Source organism: Electrophorus electricus, chromosome 17, assembly GCF_013358815.1.
Source record: "Electrophorus electricus isolate fEleEle1 chromosome 17, fEleEle1.pri, whole genome shotgun sequence".
Taxonomy (NCBI): Eukaryota; Metazoa; Chordata; class Actinopteri; order Gymnotiformes; family Gymnotidae; genus Electrophorus; species Electrophorus electricus.
In genome coordinates, this window is record NC_049551.1 from 9,963,539 (window position 1) to 9,976,321 (window position 12,783).

Genomic DNA, 12,783 nt, shown 5'->3' on the forward strand with positions numbered 1-12,783 from the left:
AAACCAAAAAGTTTACTGATGGAGTTTTTTTAAGAGCAAAGAGGGCAGGGAATTAACAGTTGTAATGTATATACGGTTATATAGATTTATTTTGTAAGGATATAACATTTTCGCTTAAAAAAGCAAGGGTATGTATACAATTGGATTGTCTGTTATACTGATGATGCTGTTGTAATCGTGAGCCCTCTGCTCCCTTCCACCATTTTGTGTGATCGCCGGTGTGTGGCAACAAAGTACTGACAGCTGGTGAAAGCAAGTTAAACCTGTTTCCTGTAAGATAGCTGGTATCTAATATCATTTGCTCGGATTAGATTAGATTTTTTAACACAGAAGCCTATATCATTGCGACTAGTCGCGAATTGTACGCGAGGAGTTGCCTACCTACGTTAACGCTAGCGTTATAATTGCAAGCTCCTGTGAAGCTCGATTGCACCACCTCATCAGCGAGTACGACCAAAAATGTCGGAAGAACAATTTATTGGGGAAGACCTGATGATGAAAATGGAGGAAGACGGACAGGCAAGTGGCGAAGAGCAGATACCAGCGGTTGGTGATGTTGAGGGGGGAGAAACTGAAGGATCAAAAATTGATGCTAGTAAAAACGAAGAAGATGAGGGGTAAGTGTGGATGCTATGTTGAGGCGTAAGAAATAAGTATAGGCTGCTTCGAAGCTAACCTAGCTAACTAGCATAGCTGCTGGGTTATTTTCGTCTGCGCACGCTTAAAATAATTAGCAACAACGCTCAATTTGCGTGTGTTGTAACTTGAATAGTAAATATGTTGCCTTCTTTTCGCATACCACATAATTTGCTCGCTCGCTAGCTAAATTGTTTAACCTTAATATCGTCTACAGTTTTGACCAAGCTGGTACCGTTTGCTAACTTACTAGAAACCAGGATTTTAGCTAACGTTTGGCAGTTAGCTACGCAATTTTGCCAACCGAGTTAACTAGCTAGCTACTTTACCATTTGATGTTTGAAAACACTCTAATTATGCTTAATTCGCCTTCCATGAATCTAATCGTCGGTGACACTGGTTTATGCCAAGCTGCTGATTGATGTGGTGACAACCACGCAGCCGGCTCTGTTTTCACGTTGTTGTGGCAACGACAGTGGTGACTTAGGTTAGCTAGCAAACTCCAAGAGCCTGCAAGTAAGTTAACGTTATATACGCTAGCTAAAGCTAACTAAATTTGGAAATTTCGTCACGTGACGTATTGTAAAATAACTGTTTTCTTTCTTCACAGCACAGAATTATTCAGATTTCTTAGAGTACCCGTAGAAATATAATGTACTTAATCAGTTTTTCATGTCTATGTTATGACTGTCACTAGAAAGTGTATATCGCTAGCTTGGGTAGATTTAATGCTTCCTGTCCGGTTGTCAGAAAGAAAAGCGCATATTCACCTTATCCTTTCAAGGATGTGTCCTTAAATCTTTTTGAATTGGTACCCGTTGATGTGCACTGTTCTAGCCACTATATGTATAATACATCAGACGCATCAAAATCATATTTTGGAAATTGGAAGTCTCCCAATGATGTCAACATTACTACCTCATCCATGGCTCTCAACTCAATCTTTTTTTTTTTCCTACAGGAAAATGTTTGTTGGAGGTTTAAGCTGGGACACAACAAAGAAGGATTTAAAAGATTATTTCTCCAAGTTTGGGGAGGTTGTAGACTGCACTTTAAAACTGGATCCTATGACGGGACGATCTAGAGGGTTCGGCTTTGTGCTGTTTAAAGATGCTGAAAGTGTGGAGAAGGTAGTCACTATTAATATTCAACACAAGTTCCAGAGAGCCATTTCACTGCGGAATATAATATTGTCACTGCCTTGACACTCCTAATTCAACCTGTAAAAGATTCATTGAAGTTGCAGGATGAGTTCAGTTTGTGATTTTAAATAGAGGAAAATGCTTAACTCCTCCACACTATGGTCTTCCAGGATAGGAGCTGACCTGCCTGTTCTAAGCAGTTAATTATTGTCTTATTTATATTTGGACTTATTTTCTTTTGCTTTTGTAACATATTAGATTCAGTGTTGTGGTGTCATCTACCGATCACAGGTCATTTTACAAAAAGAGCACAAGCTTAACGGTAAAGTCATTGATCCAAAAAAAGCAAAAGCCATGAAGTCCAAAGAGCCTGTGAAGAAGATATTTGTTGGTGGTCTTTCACCGGACACCCCTGAAGAGAAGATAAGAGAATACTTTGATGCTTTTGGAGAGGTGTGTAACTAGGACATGTAAACTCTTATTTTGTAGACTCAGCCATAAATTATTGCCAATTATTGTGCATTAACTACCCCTTGAACACATTTTTGATTTTGCCTTTTCACTATTTTCTGTTAAATTAATGGCTAATAAATTAATGATTGTTTCCAGGTGGAGTCTATTGAGTTGCCAATGGAAAACAAGACAAATAAAAGAAGAGGATTCTGTTTTATTACCTTCAAAGAGGAGGAACCAGTAAAGAAAATAATGGAAAAGAAGTACCATAACATTGGTCTAAGCAAGGTATAGACTAATCTTATAGTTACCATGACACTTAATTGCAATTGATAGTTGACTGTTACTATTACTGTGTGTGTACTGCAATATTATATCACTTTTAGTTCTACAAGATAAACAAATAACCCTTATTGTCAGTCGAGTCAAGTAACATTACAGAATTCATAACATAACTACTAATGCTCTGGTTTACTTGTTTGTACATGTAGTGTGAAATCAAGGTAGCAATGTCAAAGGAGCAGTACCAGCAGCAGCAGTGGGGTGGAAGAGGAGGTTACTCATCTAGATGTCGGGGAAGAGGGGGTCAGTCCTATTTTAGCATATGCACAAATGCTTTGATAGCTCTATTACATGCATTGTACCATTGCAATGCCCCCTGAATGCAAAATTCCGTTGTTGCTGTTGGCCATATATTTATGCTGTGATGTACATTTCGTGACTGACTTTTTTAGGACCTAATCAGAATTGGAACCAGGGGTATGGAAACTATTGGAATCAAGGTTATGGAAATTATGGAAGCTACGGCTACAACAGTCAAGGCTATGGTGGATACGGGGGCTTTGATTACTCGGGTTACAACAACTACTACGGATATGGTGACTACAGCAGTATGTAATACTGTTTGTGAAACACTGACAAAAGCTCTTAAGGATATATTGTATCAGGGATTTTCTTTTTGGTACCTGTATTATGACAACTGTGCACTAAATTACATACTTGAAATTCACTTGCATGCATAATATGGGTTAAGCTTTAAACATAGGTACTTGGATTCATGCATTTGCATTGACTGTCTTACAAGGAAATCTTGCTTTAACTTAAGGTGTAATGTACATATTTATTGTATAAAAAGTGGAGCTTAAAGAGATGGGAAAGGAATGTTTGCCTTCAAGTGCCTCGAGACCACCATTCATCAAGAATTAAAAATGTACATTTGTGGGCCATGGGGAAATGACCAATAGCCAATGGCCTTTTTTTTTTTTTAAAGAAGAAAATAAACTATTTAAAAAACTTCAATTTTATTTTTCTTTCCCCATATTTCCAGAAAACTGTATAATTGAAATACAGTATGTTTGATTACAGTTTAAAGTAAGTATCTAATAATTATCATATTGATTGAATGTAATAATTTTCTATTAATTGGCTAATTTAAACTGTTAATAAAATAAGTACAATTTTAGGGTATGTTACTACATGTATCTATGCAGTGTAAAAATGTTTATACTTTGTCAGTTTTTTTTCTCGTCTCTCTCTAAACTCTTCTCTTTGTTATTGTCACATTGGTGTTAAATAGTTTCAACATGAAGATTTATTTTATTATTTTCCCCCCTGTGTTCTCTGCTCAACCTGCAGACCAGCAGAGTGGTTACGGCAAATCTTCAAGGCGAGGTGGCCACCAAAACAGTTACAAGCCATACTAGTACTTAAACTGCAAAATGAAATACAGGTATGTCCTTGTATTACTTAGAAAAACGCTCCTTAGCACATAATGTATGCTACATTGACTTTCCTATTTAATGTACTTTGCTTAATTTTTGTTTTTCTTTAAAGTTTTTCACAGCACCCTGAAGTGCTTTACTGTAGTGGTAACATAGAGACTTCAGTCTTTTGGCAATAATATAACAGCTGGCTTTTGGCTGTTTCTTGCCATTTTGTAACAGTAAAAAAAAATTAACAGGTACAGTATTGCTAAATGGGTACCAGAAAATAAGGATTTACAACAAAAAAAAGAAGAATGTTGTCTCCTAACTCTGACCTTGTTTGTACCTGCCAGCGGGGACTTCCTTGCAGGCCATGAGCTGACTTCCCGATTCTCTCAGGCCCGCTCAATGCGGACAGGGTACGAGAGACGTACGCTCTCGAATGCGCCCATTTGGTATGGTCTTCCAACATCCTGTATATGAATTGTCAAAAAAACAAAAACAAAAGAAAACTGAAAGAAAAAACATAAGGGATACATCAAGCTTTTATCTTCATCTTTTTTTCTGTTCTTTTTAAACTTTCATGGGATTTGTTTTATGTAATAATACAGTATATTTCTGTAATTTTGTAATGCCATTTTTTACAGGCACCTCAAGTAATGGTTAAATACGACAACAGTCTGAAAAAAATAACTGTTTACTTTTCATAGGATACAGCTTTCTCTGGACTTTCCAGTGTTTAATATATGCACTTCTAATCTTACCTGTAATGCTTGCCTTTCCTTATTTATAGCTCGTGTATCAGTAGTAGCTGGTAGTCCATGAGCTAAACCCTGGTTTGTACTTGGACGCCACTACGTCGGAGAAGTGCTTAATTTTCATATTTGTATTGTGTGTTGTTCTCCTGACTGCGGTGGAAAAGGTTCAATTGTAAACTGTTAATTTCATCTAACAAGTCCTCTTTTTTAACGTTTTTTTAAACTTCAGAAATGTTACAAATTTGCATGTAATGTTTCTTCTATTGTGAATTTTAAATAATTGAAGGCTTCACATTAATATGTGTATGCGCTTAATTTTATCATGCACATGATTTTTGTAGTCTGGACTTTTTACTTGAACTATGTAATTCCATTCTCCATAATGGAATACTTTAGATTTGGGAATTATTTTACATTTTTAAAGGACATCTATTACTTGTTTGTTTCTGAAGTGAATTAATAATTTTATTTTCTGTCTTTCAGGTCGAGATGTGGTTGGAAGGTTACATTGGAAGAGTATCACTGAGACAAAGCAATTGTGTAATATGGTGTGTTAATGAAAGGCCAAAAAGTTGTCTGCATTTTAACTACAACTACTGTTCATGCACAGTAGTGTTTGTTTTTGACAGCTGTTTAATGAAGATGGAATAACCTGATCAACATTGAACCCTATGTAAGACACTGTGTAATGTGCTTCACAATAGTCAAAACTTTTACTTGTTTTGTTTTGAGCTTGTGTACCAACTTATGTTTGAGTCTGTAAGTATAATTTTAGTCAGTTCCTTATGTGCAAGTGTTGCGATTTTGTGTATTGAAATAATTTCTAATTTTCTTTGCTAAGTATCTATTAGTTAAAATTAATAAAAAATACAAATGTCGGTCATGTAACATTTGTTTCATATAGGCCTGGCGATTTCTTTTTCTACAAAATAATGTTAGGCATAGTCATACAGTGGATGAAATAAAATATTAGTTGTGAAGTCAAGTTTCTTATGTTTGAGCATGCCTGTTACTTATGAGTGGAGTTTTATACAATAAGAAGTATTTACTTGCCAATCAACATCAATCTAGTTATATGTTCTTTTAACAAGGATGTCTGGTGAAGAGAACTTTATTTAGCTATAACACTGGATGCAACCTAATAAAACAATTTAACCTGCAAGTCCAAAGTATTAAAAGCAATCAAAAACCATTTCAGATAATTTGACTTGAAATGAATGACGCATATCATTACAGCCATAATACCATTGTAAAGTTACAAAGGTTTACTGTAGGCTATAAGTAACAATGAACATTATTTAGTTTTTTAGTGTTTAGATCAACAGGAAAGAAAGAACTATAAAGTCAGTGTTTAGTCTAAACAAGTATTGTAATTGCACTGTATATACAAGTGTGCCTTTTGGGTATAAATAATTTAGTAGGCTTTATATCAATGAATTATATTTACATAACATTTCATTAAATCTGCCAAAATATTGTGAACAAAACACTGAAGGAAAAAAAAAAGTATATATATATATATAGAGAGAGAGAGAGAGAGAGAGAGAGAGAGAGAGAGAGAGAGAGATGGAAACTGGTCTAATTTTCATGTGCTTATATTTAACATGGAGCAGAGAAGATTGAATTACATTATGTAGGAATGACTCCTGTTGCCAAAAGAATGATAAGTACAGCGATGATGAGCACTACCACTCCAATTATAATCATCATTTTCATATTTTTCCACCAGAACTTTCTGGAAACTCTTGTGGAAGTCCTTTGAAATGAGTCAGCCTGGTAGAAAGTGCATGCATTAAAGAACAATATTGTAAGGATAAGGTAAATTACAGGAAAAGTATTTTCCAAAGATCAAGTTTAGTAATTAAGCACTTTTGTAAGATGCTCTGGATAAGAGCTGTAAATGTAATTATTCAGTGCTGTAACTGGGATGAAATATGAGCTATAACATACATTAACTTTAACTTACAGTTGCCTGCAGATCATCTGTTTTTCCAATTAGGTCATCTAACCTCTCTCCCCTCTCCAGAACTTTGTTTATGTTGTCTTTTAGGATAACTTTGACATCATTGACCTGCTCCTGCACTTGATTAAGTTTACTGGGGGGTTGTGGTTGTGCATTGTGGTCCACCTACTCAGGAAATACAAGATTTCATGCTTTCATAGAGCAATTAAAAATCACATATCATCTTAGAATGTTTACAATAAATGCTGATATTTGTTTGGTAATGACGTGTAGTAACAGTAAACACTGGTTCTTAACTCACAGTCACTACATTACAGTAAAATTCACATTTCATAAATTGCATGACATTAAACCACACAGTATGACATTCCATTACTGAGACCTCACTGACATTTTGCCTTCACTTCCTTTCTGTGCGAAACGTGGATGTCTTCTTGAACAATCATGAGTGAAAAGAGACATTTAATGAGCTCTAGTGTATTTTAGAAACATTTGACTGAACTAACTTAAAATATAATTGTAATTTCTCCCCTATTTGTTTAAGCTTTGTTCCTTTTTTTGGTGTTTGCTTTTTCCTCCATCTTTACTTATCTGTTGTATTAACTGAGCCAACAGGTTTGTTTTAACCTGAAGCAAATAATTATGTAGTCAACAGGCAAATGGTGTAAAAGTATCACTTACCATATTTGTGATTTTTATATGCAAATCCAAACCTTAAGTTCTCACAAGACCTCACAAGATTCAAATGTTTCATACCAAATTCTCTATCTTTCTTTAACAAACAGCCTACAGGATATAATGTCTACCAGTCTGCACCAGAACAAGTAGGCAGAAATGCTTAACAACTCATTTGCACACAAGGCTACCCCTCCCAGTCAGTTTGCACATTAACTGCAGCTGGATGAGTGGAAGATGCCTATTGGCTTTTAGTCAGCCAATCATTTTTCCTGGGCAAGCATGTGTTGCAGATCTGCACTGTACTCATATGACTGGGCAAAGGCCACTATTCTTATCAGAGGACTATTAACAAAGGCCCTGCAAAGCTGGAAAGCAATAAAAGAATGGGGTGATTGTTTACTTTTATCACAGAGATGTAATAACTTCTAGCTTATTTAGAAATGTTGTCCTACAGCTATACTTAACATTATATAAATATATAGCCTGCCAAAAACAAACTCTTGACTGCACAATAGTTTGAGATTTCAATCCAAGACATTATGTTATCCAATCAAATGTTCAGTCACATGATAATGTTTATTATACTGAGAATGTTATTTATACTGAGAAATTCATGGGCTCTCACTGATTCAAAGCTGGGCTCTGTAACGCAGATGCAGATAATGCCATGTTGTGATAGAATATGGTATCTGAAACTGACATTTAAAGTAGAATAAGTTAGACAGATTTTGCTGTCCCTGAGGTAAACTATCGAAACATAAGGTAGTGTTAACCAAAACCGGTCTCTCTATAAATTCTCTGGTCTTAGGCAACATGGCATGGACAAGCCAGTGCGTTGCCATCATTTTTGACAAACTTCAGAACACGACTTGTGCGCTCGTCCATACTTTTGAAAGTAAACCACACCCTCTTAGAGACTTTCGGGAGTAAACCCCTAACCTCCCCCACCCCCACCCCCACCTCCAACCCCCCTTATATACTTTCGTTAGAGCATTCCGTAGTTGCAAACGTCTGAATGCTTTCGAAGCTGGTGTGTGTGTGTCTTAGTTGATTATGAATAATACTGGGTACAGCAAACCAGGAAAAACATTTCTTTTTACTTCTGAGTCTGTTGGAGAAGGACATTCTGGTGAGACACTGCATTCATTATATCCATAGGACACGTATGGGTAAATGTACTTACTGTAGGCTGCAACACTGAGGGATAATTTGTTAGTAAGACTTATTAATAACAACAATTGTAAGCTATATATTTTCTGACATGTAACTGGAATTGCACTTTCCACCAGTATTTATGAAACCATGCTCCTAGATAACAACTGCCATATACTAATAATTAGATGTAAAGGAGCAACAATGTTCATTCTTTCTGTCTCACAGATAAGATGTGTGATCAAATAAGTGATGCTGTTTTGGATGCGTATCTTTCTGAAGATCCTGACTCGAGAGTGGCATGTGGTAGGCCTATTTCCATCTTTCCCATTCACAATGTGAGAGCACAAGGTGCATGATGGAATTTCTTGTATAGATGTTGTCTAGCCATGTTCCTTTGGAATCATATGTGCTTGGGAGAAGAGTTTTATATTTTGTTTTCCTGAACAGAATGTGTGATGAAGACAGGAATGATCTTCTTGTGTGGAGAGGTGACATCAAAGGCAAAAGTTGATCTTCTGAAAGTAGTCAGAGACACTGTGAAGAATATTGGATATGATGACTCATCAAAGGGTGAGACAGATATATATATATATATATATATATATATATATATATATATATATATATATAGAGAGAGAGAGAGAAAGAGAGAGAGAGAGAGAGAGAGAGAGAGAGAGAAAGAGAGATAGATAGATAGATAAGGGCCTTCATTGTGGGTTTTTTATATAGTGTTTATTTGATTGATTGGTATATTGGTAATATATAGCTCATGAATCAGTGGGGTGTTTTTTCATTTCAGCAAAATGAGTTTCAAATATTACCATAACAGCATAGTATGGATAGTAAATGTTGAGTTAAGGGTGATCATAGTGTGAAGATAGATGCTCCGTAGTTCATACCTTATAGATAGGAAATGGTGTATAACAGAATCACACATTATTCATTTTGTTATCATTATCTCCCTAGGATTTGACTACAAGACCTGCAATGTACTTGTGGCCTTACAACCACAGTGTGTCGAGATTAGTGACTGTGTGTTTGAAGGCAGAGATGAAGAAGACATTGGTGCTGGTGACCAGGTTAATGCACACACATACTATAAAAATTGACTCTCATACTAACAAGAACATGGAAACAGATACTCATAAGAATGTGTACTCAGTAAGAATGTGATAATTCCGATTTGGTCCTTCAAGGGCCACTGTTAAGGATGCATTCTTGTTAGAATGCAAATATGTGTTTTAAAAATTGTATTTAAAAATTGCTAGATCTTATTTTAAATGTAAGATTTAAAGGCTATTTGCTTTTAAATCCTATGCTCTTCACAATATTTTAAAACTAAGTCCATTTAGGTGCAGGTAATATTTGTATTACATGTCAGGGTATGACTGGAGATAATGTTCAGGAATACAATATCTGTGGAATGGAGACAAGCCATTATGTTGCTCCAAATATATGCAAAATAATAATTAGCTCCATACATTTCTGACAGGGTTTAATGTTTGGCTATGCGACAGATGAGACAGAGGAGTGCATGCCACTGACCATCCTCCTGGCCCATAAGCTTACTTATAGGATGAAAGAGTTGTCACAGAATGGAGAGTGTCCGTGGATACTGCCCGACTGTAAATCACAGGTAAAATGACAGAAAGGGGATATGACCATACAGAACAATCCCACAAGAATGATTTGTTAAAACAAGTTCCTGTGCTCTTGACAGGTTACAGTAGAATACCATGATAACATGGGGGCCATGGAACCTGTCCGAGTCCACACTGTAGTCATTTCAGTTCAACATAAAGTTGACATCACTTTAGAGGAAATCCGAAAGAATCTATTGGAAAAAGTGGTCAAGGCAGTTATCCCAGCCAAGTACTTGGATGACAGAACTATCTATCACTTGCTTCCAAGTGGGAAGTTTCTTATTGGTGGTCCACAAGTAAGTAACAGTTTTCATGCTGGTAACATCATCATCAGACCCCTTGCATTGTGCATTTTAAAAGTTTCCAAAAATCAACTTAGATTTTTGTTATTAAAACTCATAGCATTGAAATATTAACTTCTTCCTCAGCTGATGTTTTTACCACTGGAAAAAAATCTAATATTTATTTGGCATGTCAGTTGTTCATGTGTACTTGAAATATGTTTTAATAAACAGGGAGATGCAGGTCTTACTGGCAGAAAGATTATCGTTGACACTTATGGTGGCTGGGGAGGCCATGGGGGCGGGGCTTTCTCTGGTAAGGATTACTCTAAAGTGGACCGTTCTGGAGCCTATGCAGCACGCTGGGTGGCCAAATCACTTGTCAAAGCCAAGCTATGCAGAAGGGCACTGGTACAGGTAAAATCTATATGGGTTAGAGTGTGTGACCCCTTAATAAACCTTATCTTTAAAAAAAGGACATTTAAAACCTCTTAGAAGAAACGTTTCAGAAACGAGTCTTAATCTTTCTTGGCAGTTTTTTGACAGGTACTATGACCCCTAAATAACTGAGGGAAGTTTTTGAGAAATGGGTTATTTATCTGATTTACCTTTGACGTCCTTTATAAGTGAACAGAAGTTGAACTGCAACTCTTTGATTTATGATTTTTTTTTTATCAGCTGAATGGGTTATAAAATTCCTTTTATCTGAATATTGCCCTAAAAACACATTCCTTTCATAGGTCTCCTATGCCATTGGCATAAGTCATCCTTTATCAGTCTCCATTTTTCATTATGGCACGTCAACAAGAGATGAGGAGGAACTTCTGCAGATTGTTCAGAATAATTTTGACTTGAGGCCAGGGATAATAATCAAGTACGTATGACCAAAAAGCTCTTAAGGCATAGGGGCTACGGACTTTTACTGTCATAATCTCATATTTATTTTCAGAGAACTTGACCTGAAAAGGCCCATATACCAGAAAACCGCCAGCTATGGGCATTTTGGAAGAGAGGAATTTCTATGGGAAAAGCCAAAGAAACTAGAGTTTTAGTACTTCACTGAACAATATCAAAGTTAAGTCTAATTACTATTTGATTTCAACTATACAGACAGTAAAACATAGAATCTAAGGAAAATTGGATGAATGTGTTTTTGTTTTAATAGCTGCCCCAATGAGAAGGTGTGTGGCTATGAAGAAAAGATTGAAAGAAAACTGATGATCTTTTCTAGAACTTTAATTTTCTCTTTCCATTTCACAGCTGCTATTCCAATTTTCTCTCAGTTCCCAGCTGTGGGGTTTTGTTGCTTTTGTTGTTGTTGTTGTTGCTGCTGTTGTTTTGTTTGTTTGTTTGTTTTTTGTTCTGGAGAACCAGTTTATACAGTACTATGAAAAGCTTCAAAACATTAAATTTCTCCTGATACTTATCATCATTTTTGTTATTTTAAGTGTTACTTCTACAAAAACCATCAAGCCAAAAGGTGCAAGATTTCTTCACAAGTGTTTGCAAAATTAAATGTCCACCCTCATGTAAATCTATATTTAGTTTTGAATAAATAAAAAAATTCTAAAAATGCAGATTGTGTTGTTTTGTTTTTTTTTACATTTCTCCATATTCCAATATTCTTAGGCTTACTCTTTTATGCTATTTGTTTAATATTCTAGTATTACTGTAGTATGTAGCACTGTAGTATGTTGGTTACTATTTTCCCATGCATGTAATGTAGTCCTACAGGTGTGAGCCTTACAGTATGAGAGGCTTTCACTATCCACTGACTTTGAGTATCTTGAAAGGCGCTTAGGAATAAGAAGTCTTAATATAAGCAAAAGTATGACCTAAAAAAACTAAGTTCTGAAAACCTCTACGGGTAAAGTCAGCTTAAACTGTATCTGGCTTTAGTACAGTAGACAGAGTTAACACAGTAATTGTTTAGGTCAGAGGCAACAAATCAAACTGGAGCTAGCATTCCACAAAGTTACTTGTTTGGAAAGAAATAGAAAAGGACTGGTGTGATCCATGTTCTCTATACTGACAATCAGTGGAGGACTGCAGTAATGACGAGAATGAGGCACCAACAGTTCAGGAATCACTAAAAACGGTGTGCGTATGCACACTGTCTGCAGTCAAGCTGCGAAGGCAGAAGAGTGGGAAATCTGCGAGAACAAGAAGAGCACCAAGGAAACACTCAAGGCGGCAGAACAACTGCATCGCTGAAGGGACTGAACAGAACTTCTTTACAAGTGTATAGGGCCACATAAATATTTGAGCTTCACTTGCCAAAGATACCATGAAGCTTTGCAAGCTGCAGAAATGTCAAACTGTTCTGGTACATGAGTTCTCCCATCCACTCTACTTGATAATTTGTAACTTT

General features: G+C 36.1%; 3 protein-coding genes across 8 annotated transcripts; 2 read left to right on the plus strand and 1 right to left on the minus strand.

Moving 5' to 3' along the window:
* Nucleotides 1–189: 189 nt before the first annotated feature.
* hnrnpd (heterogeneous nuclear ribonucleoprotein D) lies at nt 190–5,677 on the plus strand. Of its 6 annotated transcripts, XR_003410656.2 has the most exons (9): nt 190–617; nt 1,598–1,766; nt 2,070–2,231; nt 2,388–2,519; nt 2,723–2,816; nt 2,966–3,121; nt 3,867–3,960; nt 4,288–4,389; nt 5,176–5,677. XR_003410656.2 is itself a non-coding variant. In XM_027010330.2 (8 exons), exons 1-7 carry the CDS (start codon nt 460–462, stop codon nt 3,932–3,934), a joined length of 939 nt encoding a protein of 312 aa, XP_026866131.2. In that variant the 5' UTR covers nt 190–459; the 3' UTR covers nt 3,935–3,960; nt 4,288–5,677. The 6 variants fall into 6 exon arrangements, 5 of the variants coding, with proteins under 5 accessions (XP_026866131.2, XP_026866132.2, XP_026866133.2 ...); XM_027010330.2 differs by having other exon boundaries at nt 4,288–5,677; XM_027010331.2 differs by lacking the exon at nt 4,288–4,389.
* Nucleotides 5,678–5,787: 110 nt separating this feature from the next.
* si:ch73-234b20.5 (uncharacterized protein LOC449923 homolog) lies at nt 5,788–7,471 on the minus strand. The gene is made up of 3 exons (XM_027010339.2): nt 7,337–7,471; nt 6,659–6,820; nt 5,788–6,465 (listed from the first exon to the last, which is right to left on the minus strand). Exons 1-3 carry the CDS (start codon nt 7,337–7,339, stop codon nt 6,322–6,324), a joined length of 309 nt encoding a protein of 102 aa, XP_026866140.1. The 5' UTR covers nt 7,340–7,471; the 3' UTR covers nt 5,788–6,321.
* Nucleotides 7,472–8,386: 915 nt separating this feature from the next.
* Nucleotides 8,387–11,783, plus strand: mat2al (methionine adenosyltransferase II, alpha-like). Its single transcript, XM_027010329.2, has 9 exons — nt 8,387–8,462; nt 8,714–8,791; nt 8,936–9,058; nt 9,455–9,567; nt 9,981–10,124; nt 10,209–10,427; nt 10,647–10,829; nt 11,153–11,286; nt 11,362–11,783. The coding sequence occupies exons 1-9, from the start codon at nt 8,387–8,389 to the stop codon at nt 11,462–11,464; spliced, it is 1,173 nt and encodes a 390-aa protein (XP_026866130.2). The 3' UTR covers nt 11,465–11,783.
* The last annotated feature ends 1,000 nt before the right edge of the window (nt 11,784–12,783 follow it).

Bases quoted from the DNA above. Each gene is read 5' to 3' on its own strand.
- mat2al (XM_027010329.2), top strand. From the start codon at position 8,387: ATGAATAATACTGGGTACAGCAAACCAGGAAAAACATTTCTTTTTACT. The intron at 8,792-8,935 runs GTAGGCCTATTT...TTTCCTGAACAG, and splicing joins TGACTCGAGAGTGGCATGTG to AATGTGTGATGAAGACAGGA. The intron at 10,125-10,208 runs GTAAAATGACAG...TGCTCTTGACAG, and splicing joins TGCCCGACTGTAAATCACAG to GTTACAGTAGAATACCATGA.
- si:ch73-234b20.5 (XM_027010339.2), bottom strand. The intron at 6,466-6,658 runs GTAAGTTAAAGT...ACTTTCTACCAG, and splicing joins CAGATGATCTGCAGGCAACT to GCTGACTCATTTCAAAGGAC.
- hnrnpd (XM_027010330.2), top strand. From the start codon at position 460: ATGTCGGAAGAACAATTTATTGGGGAAGACCTGATGATGAAAATGGAG. The intron at 2,232-2,387 runs GTGTGTAACTAG...GATTGTTTCCAG, and splicing joins ACTTTGATGCTTTTGGAGAG to GTGGAGTCTATTGAGTTGCC. The intron at 2,817-2,965 runs GTCAGTCCTATT...TGACTTTTTTAG, and splicing joins TAGATGTCGGGGAAGAGGGG to GACCTAATCAGAATTGGAAC.